This window comes from Thermobia domestica, chromosome 4 (assembly GCF_964235325.1).
Source record: "Thermobia domestica chromosome 4, izTheDome1.hap1.1, whole genome shotgun sequence".
Classification (NCBI taxonomy): Eukaryota; Metazoa; Arthropoda; class Insecta; order Zygentoma; family Lepismatidae; genus Thermobia; species Thermobia domestica.
The window spans coordinates 274,909,887-274,932,218 of NC_137457.1; the positions used below are offsets into that span (position 1 = coordinate 274,909,887).

Below are 22,332 nucleotides of genomic sequence, written 5' to 3' on the forward strand. Positions count from 1 at the left end.
ACAGCGACAGGAACGCAGATACAAAGAGGACATTTAATATTTAAAAGGCTCAACCACCGGGAATAGAATCTGAAACCCCGCGTGATAAATGGGGGTACCTGGTTCGTTCCGAAGGCAAGTAAGCTTGAGACGGATAACATCGTGCTCGTGGGTTTCCTCCGGACACTGCCGCTTTCTCATTCCGCCAATTCATAAATCATAATTTATTTGGTTTATTCATAGTCTTTCTGAACCTAACAGTCATAATCGTCGGACATTTAATGTAAAAATTACATTTTCAAACTGCTAACCCAAACCAGTCGGAACCGAAAAACAAGAAGAAGGGCAGTAGTAAAGTGTTGCGAAGACTGCAAATCCACTAATAACTTAGTCTCCGAAATCGTGCGTTATAGAGACACCTGACAGTACACGACACACGAAATATTCATACATGTTTAGCTATAAAAGACAAAACTAAGTCCTTACACCTTTTGTGATTTGAAGGATTAGAAAATTAACAGAGCAAGCAACCAGAATGCGAAATGTTTCCTTGGAATGACGATTAAAGTTGTAAAAATAGAACATAAGCTGATCTTCAGCAAGCAACATAAGACTCTCACAATCGTCGGCTGTCGTCACCCCATCTTGGGACAAAACCATAAATATCATCTATAACAGCTTACTCTAAAATATCTACAGAATAAGACACAGAGGCCTTGTGATGATAAATAAAGTCACTGAGCTCTTATCCTCCTGACACCCCGCGTAGATCCGGCTCTACAAAAAATTACCACATTTGCCTGTTCGTTCCTGCGGATATATCGAGCTTGGCTGAGTTGAAACCTTTTGTAGGGTAATTTCTACAGTTCAAATTTTGCTTCCGTCAGACGAACAATAGCAGATGCGCCTTATGTTATGCAATTGGACAGCAGTTAAGATTTCTCGTGCTTCATGTTGCGATTCCGTCTGGGCGTCAGGAGGTTAAATGTTTTCCCAAACATTATGATGATACTTAAAACATGAAATGCATATCAAGTTGACAACACGCAGCCCGAATGTGAGTTTAGAGAATATAACGTTACCATAGATATCTAAATGTATAATTCATACCAATGAACCAACAAGAGTCACATTACATTACACAGACAAGGGTCAACATATAAACATGTGTAGGGCTCGGTAGATAGTATATAAACCGCCATCATAAACAACGAAGATTCCACTTTCTTCAAGGATGTTCAGCGAACAGCAATGTTCGTCAGTGCAACTGAATCCTCAGGTATTGTGATACACATATAGTTCGTTGTTAATCGAGATTGACAGCTGAAGATGATTGTAAAAGTAAAATAGATCCGTTTCAATGACTACTTAGAATAAGGAATATATAAACACTTTAATCGGACCAGCAAAGAAGACTCGCATTGCAAATAGTTGCAAACGATGGAACTCCTCCCATACATAGACGGCGACGCCGCACTGGCCTGGCTATCAGTGTATCCAGCCCCTCCTTTCAAGCGCGCAGAAGGAAAAAATAAAAACACTGCATGAACTGATAATAAGTTCCGCGAGAGAAACGAAAGATAATATTTCTTAATTTCTAAAGTCACTACCGGTGAGATAATGTTATATTGAGGAAATATCATAAGGCTAAGCTAAGTGTTTAAGACGTAGTTGTCTCGTTAGCCAATTATCGTCCAACAATTATCTGTAAGTTCGTTCTCCATCATGTCAAATTTTAATCTATTTGAAAATTTCTGCAAAATTTCCTCTAAGAACGAAAGGGTCACATACAATGATAATGTGTCGTACGAACAATTTTTCTTGAAACAGGGTGAATTCAAGATTTCATAAGACCATGGCTAAGAATAATACGTGGTCGCTCTTTTTTGAACTCTGAGCAAGGAGTCTTGTTTCCTATAAAAGATGTTTGTGTAGAAACGTCTTTTGCCCGAGTGGAAACTTATTTGAGAGAAGTGGCCACTAATAACGCAGACATAACGAAGAGGAGGGGAACGCTCACTTTAATACGTGATTCTCATTAGTAGAAGAAATATTCTGAAAATCAATGATCTTTCGTATTCTTTTCGCTCGTATAAGTGCTGGCCACTCTCTAGATATGGACATCTAGACGTAGAAAAATCAACCTTACAATTAGTACAATAGAGCTTTATTGATGTACGCGACTCTCTGCACTGTAACATCGCTTAGAACATTTCGCAGAAATAGCATCTGTTGTACTAATCGACACTTTAGTCAAGTGTCCGGAAATTAAGAGGCTTAAAGTAATGAAGTTGACTATATACATTGGGAGAAATTTTGAAACGAGCCTAATTAAATCGGAAATATAGGACACTGAAAATCAATTCGGTGATTGACTTGAAAGCAGTTTTCTTGACCTCCTACTCTCGATTCTATCTACTTCTACTTCATATTGGTAAGAGCTATTTAATGTAATGTCCTAATTAGTCAGCCTAATAACTTCAAAACATGAAATTATACAGTGACTAGCATTCAGTAGACGATTCTGTTCTATTTCAACACGAAACTACCCATCGTTCTCTATGTCAGTATATTAAGTATCTCCGTCAATTTCTCTTTAAGCGTTTTCACCTAAGCAGTGTCATATCTTAGTTTTCTGTTTTTACCTTGTCCAGAACTGTATGTCATGACTGGATTACGTAAGTATTAACAAAAGAGTACAAAAATTCAACACTAATTTGCAGGTTAGATTTTGTTTATGACCTTTCAGTATTTCTACTTGTTTACGGGACATGGGAACACAAGAATGTTAGTACCTGTTTTTCTACGTTCTCTGCCTGACGTAAAGGTCTTTTTCTCCTACATATATTTATTTAAAATGTGTCAAAATTAATATTTATTGCAGTCGTCACAATATAATACTGTAGCGTTTATAAGCAGAACAAACTCAGTTGGCCTTGTGATCCAGCAAAGATAACTTAATGTTTGATCAACATAGGTCGGAGGAGATGGCAGGGAAAAATAACATAGGTGCTGGTAAATACGGAATGTTAAGGGTATTGGATTTTGTAAGGCCTTAATTTTCATGAAACACAAAGAACAAGACATGTGCGTTGCAGGGTACCCTTTTCCGCATCTAGAAACATCTGTGGAAATGATGCCACTAGGTTCTATTTTGTACTCAAAGTAAAAAGAAAAATGAGTAACAAACTGGCCTTATTTACCAACGTCCAGGTAATTACGCCAAATCTAGGATACTACTAGAAACCTGTAATAAATTTTGCAACTCTTTCGTCGTCTATATTATACGAACTCAAGTATTGCTACACAACATGCCTGAAGCAAAAAAATAGAATAACCAAAATGCAAAATGAAAATAGAAAGATAAAATGTAAAAACCATAATCTCCAAAGTTGAAATAAAGTTCCAAACTGAAAACTTTTAGTCAATAAGATGTTTTAGTCAGACAAGCTGTACTGTGACTTAAAAAAATACACCAATACAAAAATACAAAAAAATACAAAAAAAAAAATACAAAAATACACGGTACTAATAAAAGATTCTTACCTCTATTGAAATAATAACGTCATTCCACGGAATCTTCCCGAAACGAACAACACTGCATGGCGTGGCGGTCTCAGCGCTGTCTCTCGGAGTATTCGTCAAATCGGACTTGTCCAAGACCGTGGAACATTTGGAGGAGCATTTTAGCGGATTTCCTAAGAAACGTCCCAGCACTGAACTCTTGGCGTAAATGGGTGCACTGGCGTATATACCTGCAGTCACCTTCGATTCACCAAGTCACTTCTTTCATCGAAAAAAAGAATCTTTGAAGTTGTTAAAAAGTGACCGATATTAGAGTGAAATCCATAGTTTACAGGATTGCTGAGATGAACTGTGAGGCTTCCGATGCAGTTGAAATCGAAATGCGGCCCCGCAGAAACGGGTCTAGCCCGGGACCAAGGGATTTCTAGGTCCTCCAGTTCTTTGAGTGACGCAAATAATTTAAGCTATTATTTATATCGTGATCTAACCAAGGTATATTTTTATATCAATCACAACAAATTGATTCTATCATTTTTCGCTTATTATATCTTCTCTTTTCTACATGCGCTTCATATATATATATATATATATATATATATATATATATATATATATATATATATATATATATATATATATATGGTGTGTGTCTGTGTGTGTAGTATGATATTTCCGTATCTGTCTTGACTGCTTTTTTAAAATATTATTATTTTCATATCGTTTATCTTAACCTTGCAGGAAATTCACAAACATTGACAAAACCAAGGTTAACCTCTACAAAGAGTTCTTCAATGATCTAGCTCATCTGAGTGGACCTACTATGAATAAGATGGCGAAATATTTGGGTGAAGAACCATTGGTCGAACTAAACTTAACAGATCTTCAAACTAAGGTAAATCATCAGAAATATTTATTATACATCAATTTTAGAATAGTTTGGTTTGTTGAAGAATGTATAACTAGGTTTACGGAATTACTTGTACTCAATACATTACGTTAAAATTGTATAAGAAACTTTAGGATGTCGGTTGAATGCAATTATATTTGTTACGCTTAGTATGTTAACAAAGCACTGAAATGATGAAAATGTGAACTGATTTTACTGGATGATAGTTATGTGAATAGCATATTATAATATATTTGTTAAGAGATTTGATTTTTGTTTAATTTTATTCTTTTTAAGTTGTTAAATTTTGACTACATGAAGCAGTATAGCAGTATGAAGATTAATAGCACTTTTCATTTATTATATTTTTATAAATAGCAATGGAAACCATGTACTTCTTAAGTAATTATTCTTAATTACATCGGGTGATTATTTTAATATCTTATTAATTGTTATCTACTGATATTTGGCACAAACGTAACAGAAATAAATAAATCAAGGATAATGTTTTATTATTTTAAAGTACAATTATTAATCAGCTGAACGATATGCACAAATATTTTAAATATAATTATAGGTAACTAATAGTGTATTCAGTGAATTAATATTTCATTTAAGAGCTTTGTGCTATGTTACAGATAAGAGCAATTCCAAAAATTACAGTAATGACGTTGAGAGATAAGAGTAGATTTGAGGGTTACTTTCTGAACAACTTCTATGGTTCGTGTATAGCATACAACTCAGCGCTTCCGAAACTAATAAGGTAATATTTCATTATTACTAATAATAATTATTAGCATAGACGTTTTAAATACTACTTACTGTAGGCAAGGTGATATAAATCCGAACAAATTTAAAATACTAAATATCAGCGGATTTGATAAAGATAATAAACAATCACTTACAGTACGTAATTGTATTGAAGTTCGTTGTTCTAATTGAGCTGGATAAAACGTATTTGTGTTTGTGGAGTTTCTCGAAGTGTAAGGACGATTCACAGAGGAAACTACTACTTACTACTGTTTACAATGTGTTTACTCTTCACCGGGTAACACCCTTTCATCAGTAGACCTTTAACGCGAAGAGGAAATAATACACAGAGGGTACGTTCATTCGTAATTGAATTTTGGACCGTTTCATCGTCATGCTCTTTGCAAGCCCTATCACTGATGAGTACAATTACTGATCTTACTTGTGATTGGTGTTATCCTGGAAAGGTGGTCAAATTATTCACTCCTAACTTGTTATTTTGGGAGCTTAATGCTACTTTTGTTTATTGTGTTAAAGGGAAAAGAATAATAATTGCCCGTTTTGATTGATGTCCTCCTTTCTTTTTATTTTCTTCGTTCTTCGTTTCAGGTTTATATTATTGACTTACCGGTGCTGTTGCTTATATTGTTTTAATAGTGTTTTCTTAAACAGTTTGATAGTCCCATTCGCTGTTAGGACACCTGTCATACTCTGTTTCTACAAGTAGAGGGTGACAGTATTATTCCTAAGAAATTCCAATGCACAAACTTTGTTGTACCAGAGCGATACAAAACAGATTTATTTTTTTTATTTATTTATTTGTGAGCGTGACCAGCAATTAATAGTCCCATTCGCAGTTAGGACACCTGTCATACTCTGTTTCTACAAGTAGAGGGTGACAGTATTATTCCTAAGAAATTCCAATGCACAAACTTTGTTGTACCAGAGCGATACAAAACAGATTTATTTTTTTTATTTATTTATTTGTGAGCGTGACCAGCAATTAATAGTCCCATTCGCAGTTAGGACACCTGTCATACTCTGTTTCTACAAGTAGAGGGTGACAGTATTATTCCTAAGAAATTGCAATGCACAAACTTTGTTGTAGCACAGCGATACAAAACAGATTTATTTTTTTTATTTATTTATTTGTGAGCGTGCCCAGCAATTAATAGTCCCATTCGCTGTTAGGACACCTGTCATACTCTGTTTCTACAAGTAAAGGGTGACAGTATTATTCCTAAGAAATTGCAATGCACAAACTTTGTTGTAGCACAGCGATAGAAAACACATTTATTTTATTTATTTATTTATTTATTTGTGAGGGTGACCAGCAATTAATAGTCCCATTCGCTGTTAGGACACCTGTCATACTCTGTTTCTACAAGTAGAGGGTGACAGTATTATTCCTAAGAAATTCCAATGCACAAACTTTCTTGTAGCACAGCGATACAAAACACATTTATTTTATTTATTTATTTATTTGTGAGCGTGGCCAGTAATAACAACTTATAAGGAAATATCCTTATCACTTCCAATACTAGAATTTACACAAGAAATTTACACTTGCTGAATGTATGTGAACTGGTGAAATAATATTTAGAAAACATAACTCAAATGAATGGAATTAACATAGAAACACTTGACTATCAAGGAAAGAGAACAGTTACCTGTCGTCTCTGAGAGATATGATGAGCCGAAACGTAAGTCGTGAATTCTAAATTAAAGATTTCGTGGATGACTAAATTCGGATATGATAGCTAGAAATGACAATACAAATCCAACAAATGTTAGATATGGAAGCGAATGTGTTTAAATTCCTTCAGACGGGACAATTCTTCGTAAAAACATAAATCAAGAGAAAGAGTAGAATGTACTGTATTTGTTGATAAAATTGCGTTTGGAAAGGCAATAATAATTGCTGCTCCAGTGACTCTTTCCTTTGTAATTAAATAAAAGTATATAGTGGAAAATACCAGTAGTTAGTCAAATCATTCATGGTGGATAAAGGGCTAGTTCCCATTGGTTATTAATAATATAATTAATTAAACCGCTGGACAAGGAAAAACAACAACATGACATTATATAAAATTTTTCAGTTTAACGTCCGCAATTATGTCCTTTAGGCTAAAGAAGATTGCTGATAAAGGCAAGTGAATGATGGTGAAAAATGGTTGGAATGAGAACTTGGAAATGAACGGGAGAACCCCGAGAAAACCTACAGTCGATGCTGTCCATCACAAACTTACTTGACAAGGATCGAACCAGGAACCCCACATACCCACAGGTATCACTCTACCGCTAAGTCGCCATACTCCTCGAGGGAAAGTAAATACCAAACATAGAAGCTTCATAAGTTAGGCAACATTGTAACGCTTTGTGTTACAGTAGAACCTCATGAGTATTAATAAAACAAAATAACCAAATATTAAATAAACTAATAACATTTGTGCAACCGTGTCGGCAATGAAACACCATGGTCGACCTTCTATAACGTGTCTGAGGAAGGAGATGTTACATTGGTGCAACTGTTATACAAGTATTATTAATAGACCAACCGACATTATGTTTTATTTTTTGTTTAATTATGCTTTAGTTTTTTTCCAAATTATGCTTTATTGTGCTTTATTGTTAATTTTAATCATTTTTTATATTAATCGTGTATAACATACAATATTTACTATATATTAAATATTCTAAATATCTTGATTTATTTATTAATATTTTATGCAACCAATTTCTTTCATATTTAATGACCTTTCTACTTAATACACTGTAAAGAGATATCTGCTCGTCAGTTTTTCTTATCACTTGAGTGCATCTTAGAGGTGCGTATATGCAGAAAGGGAAAGTAAAAGATGTCACCAAAAAGTACAGAAAGTGCTCAAGTTCAAGAGGTATACATAACAATACAGTGTGGAGTTCTTGTATACTATTCATTGTTGGCGGAAAGTTTTCTTCTTCCTTTACTTTTTTCTCCACATCAAAGTATTACACCGAAAAGAAGTTTACAATATAAAAATAAGCTTTTCCTTGTTGCATTGTTATGTTCTCAATGATTTTGCTTTGTAACTATTGGTTTTAAAAAAATATTAATAAAGCATGTTAAACTTGCAGTTAAACAGAATTTTCTAAGAATTGTGCTGTATATTTTAAATTATGCTATATGCTTTATTTTCTAAAATTATGCTTTATTATGCTTTTAAAATTAGTTTCTTCTGTACCCTTAGACAACCACAACCATGTTTAAGGTACCAACCATATGTATAAATTGCTATTATGCTTTTTATGCTTTTGGGTTGCTCTAGTTATTAATATATTTAGTGATTCGGTCAGTTTAGTATTATTAATACTTCTTGAGTATTATCAAAGCTATAATGAACAATGTAAAACCGCAATAAAACATCGCATTCGACTTACGGGGTGGTTTTAAAGTCAGCATTTACTTTTTAACAATGAATATGTCACCACCAAAAAGCAAACAATCTATAACAGTTTTATTTCCATTCAATACATTATTATGGTGTACCATTTGGTTATTAAATTACATTTGAAAGTATGTACCCGCATTCTCTACACACTTCTGGAATCTTTTAAGAACAGATTCCACGCTCTTCTTAGCACCTCAACTGGAACATTTGCAAACACTTCACTAATATTTTGTTCAAGGCTATTAATATCCCTTGGTTTTAACATGTACACGTGTTCCTTAGCCCAACTTCAAAGGATGAAATTATATGGGGTTTGATCAGTGCTGCGTGCACGCCATTTTGTCAGTCCGGGGCGGCCAATCCATCTTCCAGGAAAATTGCCACCAAGCCATGCTATGGAATTGCGTAGTGGGGCGGCGTTCCAACTTCCATGAATAGCGATTTTCTTCCATCTTCCCATTCTTGAATCACAGGCCATACGTACGTTCGAAGCATCTCTAAGTACTGTTCACTATTCATGATGTTGCGTAGCACGTATGGACCAATTAATATTGTATACGTCATTCCACACCAAGGGTATTGTGAAATCATAAATAATAAATCTCACATTAGTAAACAGCATTACACTCCAGCTAGAATTGAAGCTAGTTTCTAGGATAATCAAAATTAAAAATAGGTATTGAATTTACGGCCACCCTGTATTTTCTAAAAGTTGGACACAGTTTCTACACTAAGCTAAATGATCATAATTAGAGTTTAATAATGAGGCTTGGTCGTTGTACAGTACTTCAATTATTACACAAACAAAATTCATATTACGTTTGGGTGTTCGAAATAAAATATGTAGGTCTCTGTATGTATGTTCGAAATTTCAAGTAATAATAAGCAGTCTTTGAATTATGAATGTCTAGGTAAACTGAAATAAAATTAGTAATTATTTTAGGCATTTCATTTGACTTCTCACTTTTTTGATTAAATCTTCAAAGACATATTGAATGCAAATTCAGATTTAATATTTTCGTTGCTAAAATGAAGAAATTTCAGCTCGAACTTCGTACTCAACTAATAATATCCAGTAGAAGATGGAGTTCTACTGTGAAGCGAAGTAGTACAATCTTGTCTAAAGAGTTTTTCTTTTTTAAATATATGTTTGTATTGATAATTTGTACCAATAAAACAAACAAGTTCCTACTATTTTTATATTTTGTCCCTCAAGCAATGTAATTAATTGTTTTCACTGACGGAAGGTAACATATCATCAACTCCACTAGAATTATTATTTTTTTATTAGTATATTAAATAGTACATTACAATGTAGCAAACCACTAGAGTCGCAATACTTTTCTTTTATACAATATATTTACTTCTTGTATATATATATATCGGTTTATATAAAACGTTCCTGCATTTCTGTTTTGGTTTTCATTGGAGGGAATTCCATCTACAATGAATTTGAGAAGACTTATTAATTAACAACTTCCTATATCTATTTTATTTAAAATAAAACAATTGCAAGAAGAAATATTTCGCAGAGAGTACTAAAACAATGCAGGTAGAAATCTTACACACAAGACGTCTCTATAAAATCGAAAGAACATGTATGTTGAAAAAGTGTATGTTTACTGGCCATCGAAGTATCATTCCCATTGACAAAAGCACATCACCCAGAAGAAGAAGAGAGAATCGTAAGAACAGTAAAAAAGTCTGAATAAAAGTAAAATAACTAAGTAAATAGAAACACCAACATTCATCTGTTCAATAAAATTGCAAAACATAAATGTGGTAAGACTGTTTTAACTTTTTAAATTTTTGTTAGTGGTTTTTAGAATATGTGTGTACAGAACTAAAGAACTAAACATAAGACTCGTATTTAAGCTCGCCGGGATGCGTGCATGTCCGTTTTATTAGGAAAAATACACTATTACTACTGAGCATTCATTTTGAGACTCAGATTGTCCACTCACGAGTCCAGCAGTGGTATACCCAACTAAAGGGCCAGGCAAAGAAATCGCAAATGAACAGACGATCAATGAATAGATGTTGAAATTTTCTTCTTTTATAATACACTGAAGGTTCTTCTCAGCGAAGATGGTAATTGATAACACGCATACACTGTAAGCATTGATACTAATAGTTTTTTAGACCGTTTTCCAACATACAATTCGTATCATTTACCAATTCTTATATGGTAACTGAGACAACAATAACCTTAAAAAGATGCACGGAAATGCACCCAGTAATAGAAGAACCGTCTACACAAACTAATACAGATTATTTTTGGTATTAAATTTTTGTTTCTCATTGTACTCTGTTACGAATTTAAGTTTGCTTACAATAGTTACGAATTTTGTACTAAGAAAATACTAATGTACGAACAGAAATTAAAATTTAAGTAGAGAGGTATTTGCTAATAAAACCATTCCCATTAAATATAAATCTCACAATATGACATATTACAAACAGTAATTTCCCATGAGTAAAATGCTGTTAGATAACGTTAATATAATTATTGTATATACTAGATGCTATTCATTAGATTCTATTCTCTTAAAAAAATCCCATTGCTTCATAATTATATCGGTACTAGCGTAATATAATTTAATTTAGGGCTAATTTAAAATAAAATTATTAATTAATGGGAGCTGATTTCATAATGTACTTCACTTATTCCACAATATTATTCACACTTAATGCAATAAAATTTACTGAATGTCAGACACATAAAAATCAATATATTTCATAAGGGCAAATACACTGATACGGATGAATATGTTCCTCGAGTGTAGCTTTTGTTATTTTAATTGAAAACAAACGAGCATTTCGTAAATTCTCAAAATTAATCCAGCACGATAACCACGTCACTAAAAGATGAAACTGATAATAATTTATACACTACCAAATCTTTTCGTTAGGACACTAACAGGATCATAATGTAGAATTACGTTGAATGAAATATAAGAGGGTTTTCCAGAAAGTAAATAATGTTTTGGCTTGGTTAAATAAAAACCAATCATCACATTTTTTTATTTTCAAAGCCACATTACTTTACTATACTTTTCTATGTAATCACTCTAGTTGTCAAGACACTTGCTATAAGGTGGAACCATTTTTTCAATGTCGATGTTATACTTATCTGTCGCCAAAGATTTGAGCCAGGCTGTTACTGCTTGCTTGAGTTCCTCTTCGCGTGTGAACTACCTTAATTGTCGGGAATAAGTGAATCGTTTTTTTCCCTGAATTTTTCTTCGAATTTCTCCTTCAGTTCTTCCGTAACAAGTGACGGCCTCCTATTCCGATCTTCATCATACACGCTGGTCGTTCCTTGATTAAACAGAATGCACCATTTCCACACTGATGACTTTTCATTGCATTATCACTAAGAACATTCTTTATTTGCCTATACATTTCAATAGGATTAACTTCTTATGTGTTTAGAAAACGAATGACACTGCATACTTCACATTTGGCGTGATTTTCGATTGGGGCCGCAATTTTGAAATGCTGCAAAAGCACGTAGAGTGACCACACAGCATTGAGACACGGCGCACATTGAGATGAAGGAAAATCTAACTGCGAAGCACCCGACCAGAGTGGTTGGGGGTCGGCGCCGCGCGCGAGGCGCGATCGTCATTTACTTTCTGGACTGCTCTTGTAGTAAAAAAAATGTAATTAAGTTTTAAATTTTCGTTTTTCTTCAAGTATAATATACTACAAGAAAAGCACATTAATCGATATAGAGCACTGTAGTGAACAATATGAAATACTTGAATTCAAATTCCGCACGGAAGTTTCAAGAAAATCCACAAAAATGTGCTTTCGTGGCATTGAAGTTGTTACTAGTCTGATGCAGTTTACACTTTTTATGTTTGGATTTATTTATTTAGTTTTTAAATTATATGTACTGTTAAATAGAATGCTGTAGTTATTGTATTTTCAGTAGAGCTCCATCGCGCGAAAGCGGTGAGCGCAAGCGCTTTTGGTGACAGAGACCCAAGTTCGATTCCCGACGGGAGTTCATTTGGTCCGATTCAACGTCAAACTGTAGATCTACGTCTCACACAGCTTCGTTGCTCAAAGGGACTAAGTAACTAACTCTATAGCCTATGGAACCCGGAGGTTTAATGGCGCGTGCACAAAAGGTTTCCACTGACTTCTACCTTAACCAGTTGAATTCAGTTTCTACTTTGAATTTTTATCTATGCGAAATCCATCTTAGTATTGTCCTCCCATCTGCGCCTAGGAATTCCTAATGGTTGTTTTCCGATTTTTCTTCCAGTAAAGACTTTGAATGCGTTTCTCCTGCCTTCCATTTTTCGACATGACCCGCCCACCTAAGCCCCTAGACTTCACGACCCTAACAATGTTGGGTAAACCGTATAAATTATGAGTTCCTCGTTATGAAGTTTCCGCCATTCCCCATTCCAGTTCCTCTTGGGTCCGAATATTCGTCTCATGATCTTGTTATCAAATACTTTCAGTCTATGTTCTTCCCTCAGAGTAAGCGACCATGTTTCGCAACCATACAGAACAACAGGCATGATTATCGTTTTATATATTTTAAGCTTCAAACTCCTCGACAGAATTCGCGACGACAAGAGATTTTGAACCGAATAGTAACACGAATTTCCTCCTTTCAGTCGACATTTAATTTCTTCGTGAATATGATTTTCGTCTGTTAATATTGATCCTAGATATTTGAAATTATCCACTTTATCAAAAGTATTATTTAATATTTTAACGCATCCATAACTTGCCGTATTATGGTCCCGACGCAAATCCATGTATTTAGTTTTATCTGCATTTACTTCTAAACCCATGTCCCTGCAAGCGTTTAATAAGATTTCTGCATTTCTTTCTATTATTTTCCTATCAACCCCTATTAAATTTGCATCATCAGCATATGCCATAACCTGCTGAATACCGCTCAACTCTAGGCTATTGTTGCAATCTTTGATTTTCCTTATAGATTATTCCAGAGCAAAGTTGAAAAATAATGGCGACAAGGTGTCTCCTTGTTTTAGGCCAATTTAGACATTAAAGTTCGTTGACAAAAATTTTCCTACCCGGCCTTTACTTTGGGATTCACTTAAATATATCTTAATTTATTAAATTAGCTTTATCGGTATTCGAAGTTCTGTAAGAACGTTTTATAATGTTTCTCTCCTAACCGAGTCGCAGGCCTTTCTAAAATCAATAAATAGTTGATGTACCGAGGTACTGTATTCCACTTCTTCCCGAGTATTTGCCGAATGGTAAATATTTGGTCGATAGTTGATTGATTTCGTTTAAATCCGCAATGATAATCTCCAATAATTTCATCTGCGTATGGGGTCAATCTTGCTAATAGAATATTTGAAAGGATTTTATAGGATATTAACAGAAGAGAAGTTCCTCGATAATTATTACAGTCAGTGTTGTCGCCTTTCTTGTGAATTGGAACAATGATTGATTCTTTCCACTCTTGTGGCAGTTCTTCATTGTTCCAGATAAGGAGAATAAGTTTGTGTATTTTGTTGCACATTTTTTCGCCTCCAGGTATAATTAACTTAGCCGGAATTTTGTCTACACCCTGAGATTTGTGTTTCTTTAATTTCTTTATAGCGGTTTCTACTTCTATTCGGTTGGGTTCTGGAATATACGGTTCTGCGGTGTGTATCTCCTTTTCTCCATGCATATTAGTTTCTGGTTGCGTGTTCAGCAAATCGTCAAAGAAATCTTTCCATTATTTAAGATGCTATCCGTATCAGTGAGAACTGTTACGTTAGCTTTCTTTAATATATAAGCACGAGGTTGATAGCCTTTCTTAAAGTCGTTGATCCCTTTATACACGTCCCGAATATTTTATTTTTATTGTTATCTTCAAGTTCCTTAATTTTAGCTTTCAGAAAATCGCGATTCGTTGTTCTAAAAGTTTTGGAAGTTTCCCACCTGATGTCTACAAAATTTTGTGTAGTTATTTCATTCGGATTTTGTAGCCAACGTAACTTTGCCAGTTTTCTCTTCTTTGCTAGTTTAATGCATTCTGGCCGAACCATAGTTTGTTCCTAGCATTTTCGTGTGTCCCAATTTTTCTTTTGCTGAAATTTTAATGCTATCTTTAATTTCATTCCCAATATCTTCACACTAGTGCATTCCGTATCTTCGAAAACCGAGAATCAATTTGAAACATCAATCTGATATTCCTCTCTTACCTGGCTCTCTTCTAATTAAATCTCTCATTTTTGGGACATTGAATATTTCATTTATTGAACGATAATCTCTACATTCAACAGAAGATGAAATCAATTTCTTCTATAACGTTCATACTCTTAATAACACCACATATATTCCTCGCAGTGATGCACATTCTATTTGTATTTGATATAAGAAATATTTGTTCCAAGATCATTGAAAAGTTGAAGAAATAGTTTACCGTAACGATATCTCGAAATAAATTATATTAATATTGATATTTATCGCTGGTTTCTTATTCCTTATAAATACAATGTATTCGTTTTTGTATTTCAGTGATAAAACCACAAATGCAAATGAACTTGTAAGAAACCGGTCAATTACTAGCAGTGACCAGCAACTGATATTACTTATTGCTTATGTAGCGACAGGAACACAGGTAAGTTTCATTCTCATTCGGAAGACTGTTATCATTTTTAGGTTATTTTTATGCAAAAAGAGAGAAAAAACTATTCATCGTCTTACAAAAAATCAAGTTTTCATTGGAAAGTTTCATGACATTTTATTATTACCCTGTTATCATGGACACAGCAGCATAACAACTGGAGAAGAAGGAGTAATTTCCTATCCCTGGTAACTGAACTATCAAAACTTTCTCTCTTTTTTTTAGGCCAAAGTTATTTTCTTGTTTGTTAGATTGATATTTGTTGTATCTAGTACTGCTACTGGAATAGTACCTCATGCCTTTAGTTCAAAGTTTATGAAGCACTAAGTCAAATATTTCTTTGCATTGAATATATAAAAATAATGAAAATCAAAATTATTACTATTGAACATGGAGGTTTATCGAAAGTAGTGTTACGGTAAAGATTTGTAAAATGGTACGTTCGTTTAAAGTGTTGCATGAGAGTAGTACTTAAGGATGTAACTTTTTTTGCCAATAATGGATTGGAGTAGTGTAGAAAACGAATTAGTCTGAGTTAGCAAATTTCTGGTAATTTGACCCTTTTTATTGTGTAATTGCATGGTAAGACCACAGTGAGTAGTAATGAGTATGATGTGAAGTTAGAATGAGAAATCAACAAAACTTGACTTTTGTGCATTTTTTTATATTACAGTGATCTTCACACAAATTGGCTACCAAAAATGCAGTGAAATAAAATTGTAATTTTCTGATATTGTTTCAAGTAGTATCATTTCCCAGGAGTTAAGATGATGTAGCAAACTAAGTGCACACATAAAGCGCCCTAGATTTCCATAATTAAATTCTTATCAGCTCTACTAATTTCACAATACTTTACGGCACTTTGCAAATAATTTCCTTTTCTCTATATAAAAAATGTTTTGTTTTTCTTAAGGTGTTGGTCAAGAACACATTAAGAATTTTAAAATTTTATTGGTAATACAAATGTATATGGGCAAATTACATTTCACCTTAACTAAAGACTTTAACACAGTTTGTACTAACAGTTTCTATAACTAAGGAGAAGCCATTTTTTTTAAATATGCAGACATAAAATATGAAATTAGTAATAGAATATCTGAACTTCCGTGAATAGACCAAAATTCTCGTAAAACTCAGTAACTTGTCACGTATAGAGATATCCTCTTTCAGCAAGCAATATAATTAAAATAACATAGAAGACAACTGAATATCATATCTATGTACGTTTGATATCAATTTTTCAATTTATTTTCGGTCCTTCTTCTTCTTTCTGTTTGTTTAAAATTCAAACGGAAAATAGTTTCAGAGTACGTAAAGAATTCAGAATTCAGAAGTACGTAAAGAATTATGAGAGTGAAAACGTTTTAGGACAAAAAATCCGTTATAGAAACCACTGAATAGTACTGTAATGTAGTAAGATACCTTGTCCATGAATCTGTTAATGAAATAATATCCAAAACTTAACAAAATCTATTTTAATGTAAACGGGGAAATAATTGATAATTAATAGCACGTACTTAACATTACAGATGTTCTTAAGCTCACCAGTTGAGTACCCAGATATGTTGAATAACTATTACGTATTTCAATCAAATGGTCCACGGAATACATTTGCATTTAACTTGGAACTGTTTTCTATTGTGAGCACTCCTGAAGTGAAAAGACTTAATGCTAGGCAAAGGAAATGTTTCTACCAGCATGAAATTTCATTGTATATTAGTCCCATTTATACAGCAGTATCCTGTCACATGCAATGCAAATACAGAAGAGCAATTGAAATATGCAGATGCTCCCCACTTATATTTTATAACTCAGGTAAGTTAATAAGCGATCATATGCCTTGAAACATTTTTGTTACACATTATTATTTGTAGTTTCAGATATCAGTTTTATATTATTTTGCTCTATCACCAGAGATATGAGATTTGATTCCCGGCACAATAAAGTATCCATCCTCGTTTTCGTTTTTTTTTTTTTGGTAATGTTTAATAATATTGGCTTTGCACACTGCTCCTTAGGACATAAGTATGGATGCGTCCTCTTCTTCTTGAGGTGAGTAATCTGTATAGTAAAATCCTAGATTTATATGTTTGTCCCGAATCCAAAAACAGATCTCGAAAACCAAAAATGCTAGAGGCTTGCCGTTTTCGCTGGTTGATTACAAAATTTTGTGTAGATTATCAAATTCTAATTGAATATTTAAGGAACGTGACCGATATTTCTGTATTGCATTTTTAGTAGTACACTGGAAGTGTTGAAATTTTAAAAAAAAGTATCATACCCTGTAAGTTATACATTCCAACGCAACAGAGTTGCATATTGTGGTTGGATAACTCTCAGGCGTTTGTTCCAAGGAAAATGATAATGGTAAACGAAGGATAACCATTCTTTCAGGCTAAGACGAATCTGTATTGTTTGGAGTGTTTTGACCAATGAACACCATATATCATTGACATAATTAATTGCGTATGTAATGTATTTGCTTATTACATACTGCATGCAAGAAGAAAGAAAACGCTGATCATACATGAATTTGAAACTCCAACCGGAAATAGGATCAAATATTGCAAACGGTACGAGATATTGGAAAATAATCGAAAGAAATCTCCCCTTTATGGCAACTCTTCTCGATTTGTATAAAGACATCTGTAAAGGAACATGTAGCGATGTTGTGAGGAATGACAAAGAGATTCATGCTCATATGTGAATAATGCGCTTTGTAGAGAGTGCAGGTTCAGCTAGTCTATATTTTAAAATGCTAGGTTTATATGTTTGTCTCCAATCCTTTCGACAATGAGATCTCGCAAACCACAAGTGCTAGAAAACGTGCTGTTTTCACTGGTCGATTCCAAATTTTGTGAAGATTATTCAGTTCTTATTCAAATTTTCAAAAAGGGTATCATTATTGTTCTATTCAACATATTAGGGAGCATTTTGAGTCCATACAATTAACATTGTTGCAGGCAGGAACTATGGTGTTAGGCAACCAGTTAAGAAGTTGCGTATGGCGGGCTGACGGACATTAGAGGCGCTATGCTTAAATCTGAATGGTAGAACCTACTGCATACTGGCAACTTCAAAGGCCTCAAGAGACGCAATGAGGCATACTCGGACGGATATGAATTTATTAGAAAAAATATTTCCACTTGATATCGTCTTCCTTCTACAAATTTGCCAAAACTCACTCCAACATCTACACATAGCGAGTCTAATATCTTTTTTGTGAGTCTAATATCCTTTACTTCTGTAAGTAAGGAGACATGCATAGTGGGAAGGGGATTCATGGTCATAACAACGATGCGCTAAGTAGACAGCGCAGATTCAGCTAGTTAAAACATAATTTTCCGTAGTCGCTAACGCTCTCATCTTTGGTGCGACAACTTTATATTTACGTTACTAGATTTATTTACACCGATATCTATTGGCGTCAATCAAACAGACATGGATACGATACCGGTTTTGAGATAAATAACTTATGAATTGAACAATAGGTTTAAATCGTAGTACCTATGTTCAAGCTTAATCATTTAACATGTTATTTCACCTGAATCAGTATGTTATTACATTTACATTTAAATGTAATATTACATGTTGACTACATCGCTAGAGGGCTAACGCAACATCTGACGAAGAACAACTTCAAAAGTAACTATATCATTTAAAATGTGCTTCTTTCACAAAACAATTATAATAAAAGTATATCAATAGAGCAATAACAGAAAAATAGCAAAGAGGTCTGTAAGGAAAACGAAAGTACACAAACCTTTCATTTATGCTACCTATAATAAAATAAATCTTTTACTAAATAAATGTGAAATAACAATAAATAGCATTCCAACCCTAATAAGTGGACAAGAAGTACGATCGTGAAAGGACTAGAATGATTAGACACCTCGTGAAATGATTCAATCTTAAGTGAATATCCCCTAACATACAAATAAACATGACATACGAATAAGGCAATCCTGAATACCATACATGAATTATATGATTACTTCAATCAGAGAACTCAGAATTAGCGAAAATATACATTAGAATAGCAACATTTATTTTTAAAGAAAAAAGTATATCAGTTATATGCTTCGTCGTTCTTGATATAGATCTTATTAAGAGAAACAATGCAAGTAAAATTACCTGTGATCACAGATTGGATAGAGAGAAAGGTTTGAATTTGGGTGGAGTTTAGAATTATTTAATACAATCAAATTTAAAGAAACCAAGACAGTAACACTATTAATAATTACGAAAATGTATACGTTGTACTATATGTTTAATATTTCTGTTAACTTAAACAGAAAATGATAACAATATGTCATTCTTTCATATTGAAATTTAAAATGTTAACACTGTAACAACTGATAGTATACTACAAGTTTTGTACAACAGTTTAGCATATTAATGTAACTGTGAAGATATACTACTATGAGTTGAAACGTCATGTAAAATTAATAAAAAGTGGATGAGATTCTAAAATCTTTTTTTTTTTTTTTTTGGACACATTACTCTTGTTTTTACCGTAAAGTAAGAAAATCTCCTCCAGTGCTTTACCAGGAGGTAAGATTCTAAAATCTTAAATTTATTTAATTACACATATCTCCCTGAAAATTATGTGAAACATGTAAAACACTTTTTTATTTCGACATTACTGTAGATCTTTGAAACTTGCAACATGTTTTGCGAAGGCTGAAGTATTTAGTGTGAAATTAGGCGGGAAAGAATGAGATAAACTGTACTTCGGATGATAATTTAACAGATTACTTCACTGCAGAAGCATGTGTGGCATTAGCATTATGGATATATGGGGATCATTAGGAAGAAAAAGATTGTGTTAATAAGACCACTTAATAAGAAATAGTTATCATACGAGAGGGAAGATTCAGATGTTGTGTTGCAGTGCTCTATGATTAAATTTTGCTTATTAGAATAAGATTAAGCTCGCAAGTTCGAAGGAAATGAAAGAAAATAAGATGGAAGGAGATAGAAGAGAGGTAAATTATTTTGTTATTTGGAAATATACACATGGCAAATTAATAAGTCGAAAGAATAACCAGAATATATTGATCATTAGTTATGTTTCTCTTATTCTGGCTGTTAGAGGTCGTCCACATATTACGTAACACGGAAAAGGGGGGAGGGTAGGCCATGCGTTACGATGTGCGACAATCGGGAGGATGGGCTTATGTTTTCGTTACGTAACGCATGTTTTTTTGACGGTAATTTATATTTTTATTCTAAGGTTCATATATAATCTTTTAAAAATTAATTTTATTCAGTTCTTTTCTTTTCATAAGTAAGTAAATAAACATTTCTATTGTTTTGGGAAATTGCGAACACATATCCTATATAAACTGAATCATGCCAGAAAAGATTCGAAGACGCCACTAGACATCAGTATGACTGAACTCGAATCCTGCATGCATTACTTTACAATAAAATCGTAGCATTGCATTTACCGCACATGCTTTTCTGAGTTAGTTGTCAGTTACCGTAATTACCACTTGAAAATACCCTCGCGTTCCCACTCATATCTTTATTTTTGAAAATATTATTCAAAACTTTTGATTTGAATCATTGCCCGCTCTATTTTTCTAAGAAGTTTCGTATGTGAAACAGAAGAAACTCTTCTTTGTAAAATAACATTTTCCTTGACTGAACGATTAGATTTGCAGAGCGAAACAAGGTATTTAATAACTAATTGGTCTGATATTTATCCCGTACTGATTTGTTTTATATTTAGACTGAATACTTCTGAAGAAATCGAGTTTATTCGCATTCTGGCGCTGATTTAGGACAAGAATAATTTGAGAAAGGGTAAACTTAAGTCCAGAGATGATGCTCAAAAGCCAATTCACAAGCGAGATGTCTCTGCTCTTTCATGTGCAACCACTCAAAATCTGCTGTCGACGAGAAAGAGAACTTTGCACCGTCCAGACTGGCGAATTTCAAATACCGAAGCATCCTAGATCCCGGGAAAAGATGTTGATGTCAGTTTTTAAATGCTATTTCATCTGCGTCTCCCGGCGGTTTTTCGTCCTTGCCAATCATCGGTGAACTAAAGGGATATAATTCATAATTAGTTGGTTCATATTAGCTTTGCTATCTTAAATAACTTAAACTAAAAATAGAAATCACTGAACAAAGGAAGTTTGTTTTTATTTTAAAATAATAACTGTTTAACTAAACTAACTAAGCATATTAGCTTCATGAGACACTCTGAAGCCAATATGTTCAGTTAAACAGTGTCTGATGAGGCCAATATGTTCAGTTAAACAATGTCTGATGAAGCCAATATGTTCAATTAAACAGTGGCTGATGAAAACAATATGTTCAGTTAAACAATGTTTGATGAAGCCAATATGTTCAGTTAAACAGTGTTTGATGAAGCCAATATGTTCAGTTAAACAGTGTCTGATGAAGCCAGTAAGTCACGTTAGTTGACGAAACTGTTACACAGTTATTATTTTAAAATAAAACAAACGTTGATTTATTCAATGATTTGTATTTGTAGTTTAAGTTACGTCAAAAGATGGGTCGATCTCCTTAGGAAAACAACAGTATGCAATGTCGATGAATAAAAACTGGTTAATTTAATAATATTATGAGGCTAAAATAATATTACGGTACTGATATTTTTTAAATACTTTGATCTATTTGCGAAAAAATACTAGAAATGTATTCAGAATACAAGCATTTTGTACTAAAAACTTCTACTGTTATTTTTTTGTATTGTAAAAGCACCAAAATAAGCAAAATTAGTGAGTAAACAAAAATCAAAAAGTGTTACGTAGGAAAGGGGGAGGGGTTTGGCTTTGCATTACTAAGTGTGACAAGGGGAGGGAGGGGTAAAAATTGGTAAAAAAGCTTTATTACGTAATACCTGAACAGCCCCTTAGTCATTTGGCAATTCCGAGGGGTCCGAAACATTTGGAAACTTACAACCACTGCTAACGTTTGGATTTAGGATTGATATTTCTGGGCTTTCGGTATCAAGGCCATTTAGCCGGTTACGTTTGAGGGATGACGTCCCTCGGCGAGCACACTATCCGGGGAAAGGGAAAGAAGAAATGATTGGGGAAGGAAGGAAGCGGCCTGGGATCTAAAAGTTAGGTACCACCCCGACATTTCCTTGATATTAATGAGGAAAA

The 22,332-nt window shown here is 33.6% G+C and overlaps 1 protein-coding gene across 1 annotated transcript in view; it reads left to right on the plus strand.

Annotated features, from left to right (window-relative positions):
- LOC145683127 (uncharacterized) overlaps positions 1–19,373 on the plus strand; it is a 32,731-nt gene extending 13,358 nt beyond the window's left edge. Inside the window, exons 3-7 of the mRNA XM_081754491.1 lie at positions 4,243–4,396; positions 5,029–5,153; positions 15,079–15,181; positions 16,717–17,002; positions 19,288–19,373. Of these exons, the coding sequence (XP_081610617.1) occupies positions 4,243–4,396; positions 5,029–5,153; positions 15,079–15,181; positions 16,717–17,002; positions 19,288–19,373 (754 nt within the window). The remainder of the gene's footprint in view (positions 1–4,242; positions 4,397–5,028; positions 5,154–15,078; positions 15,182–16,716; positions 17,003–19,287) is intronic.
- The last annotated feature ends 2,959 nt before the right edge of the window (positions 19,374–22,332 follow it).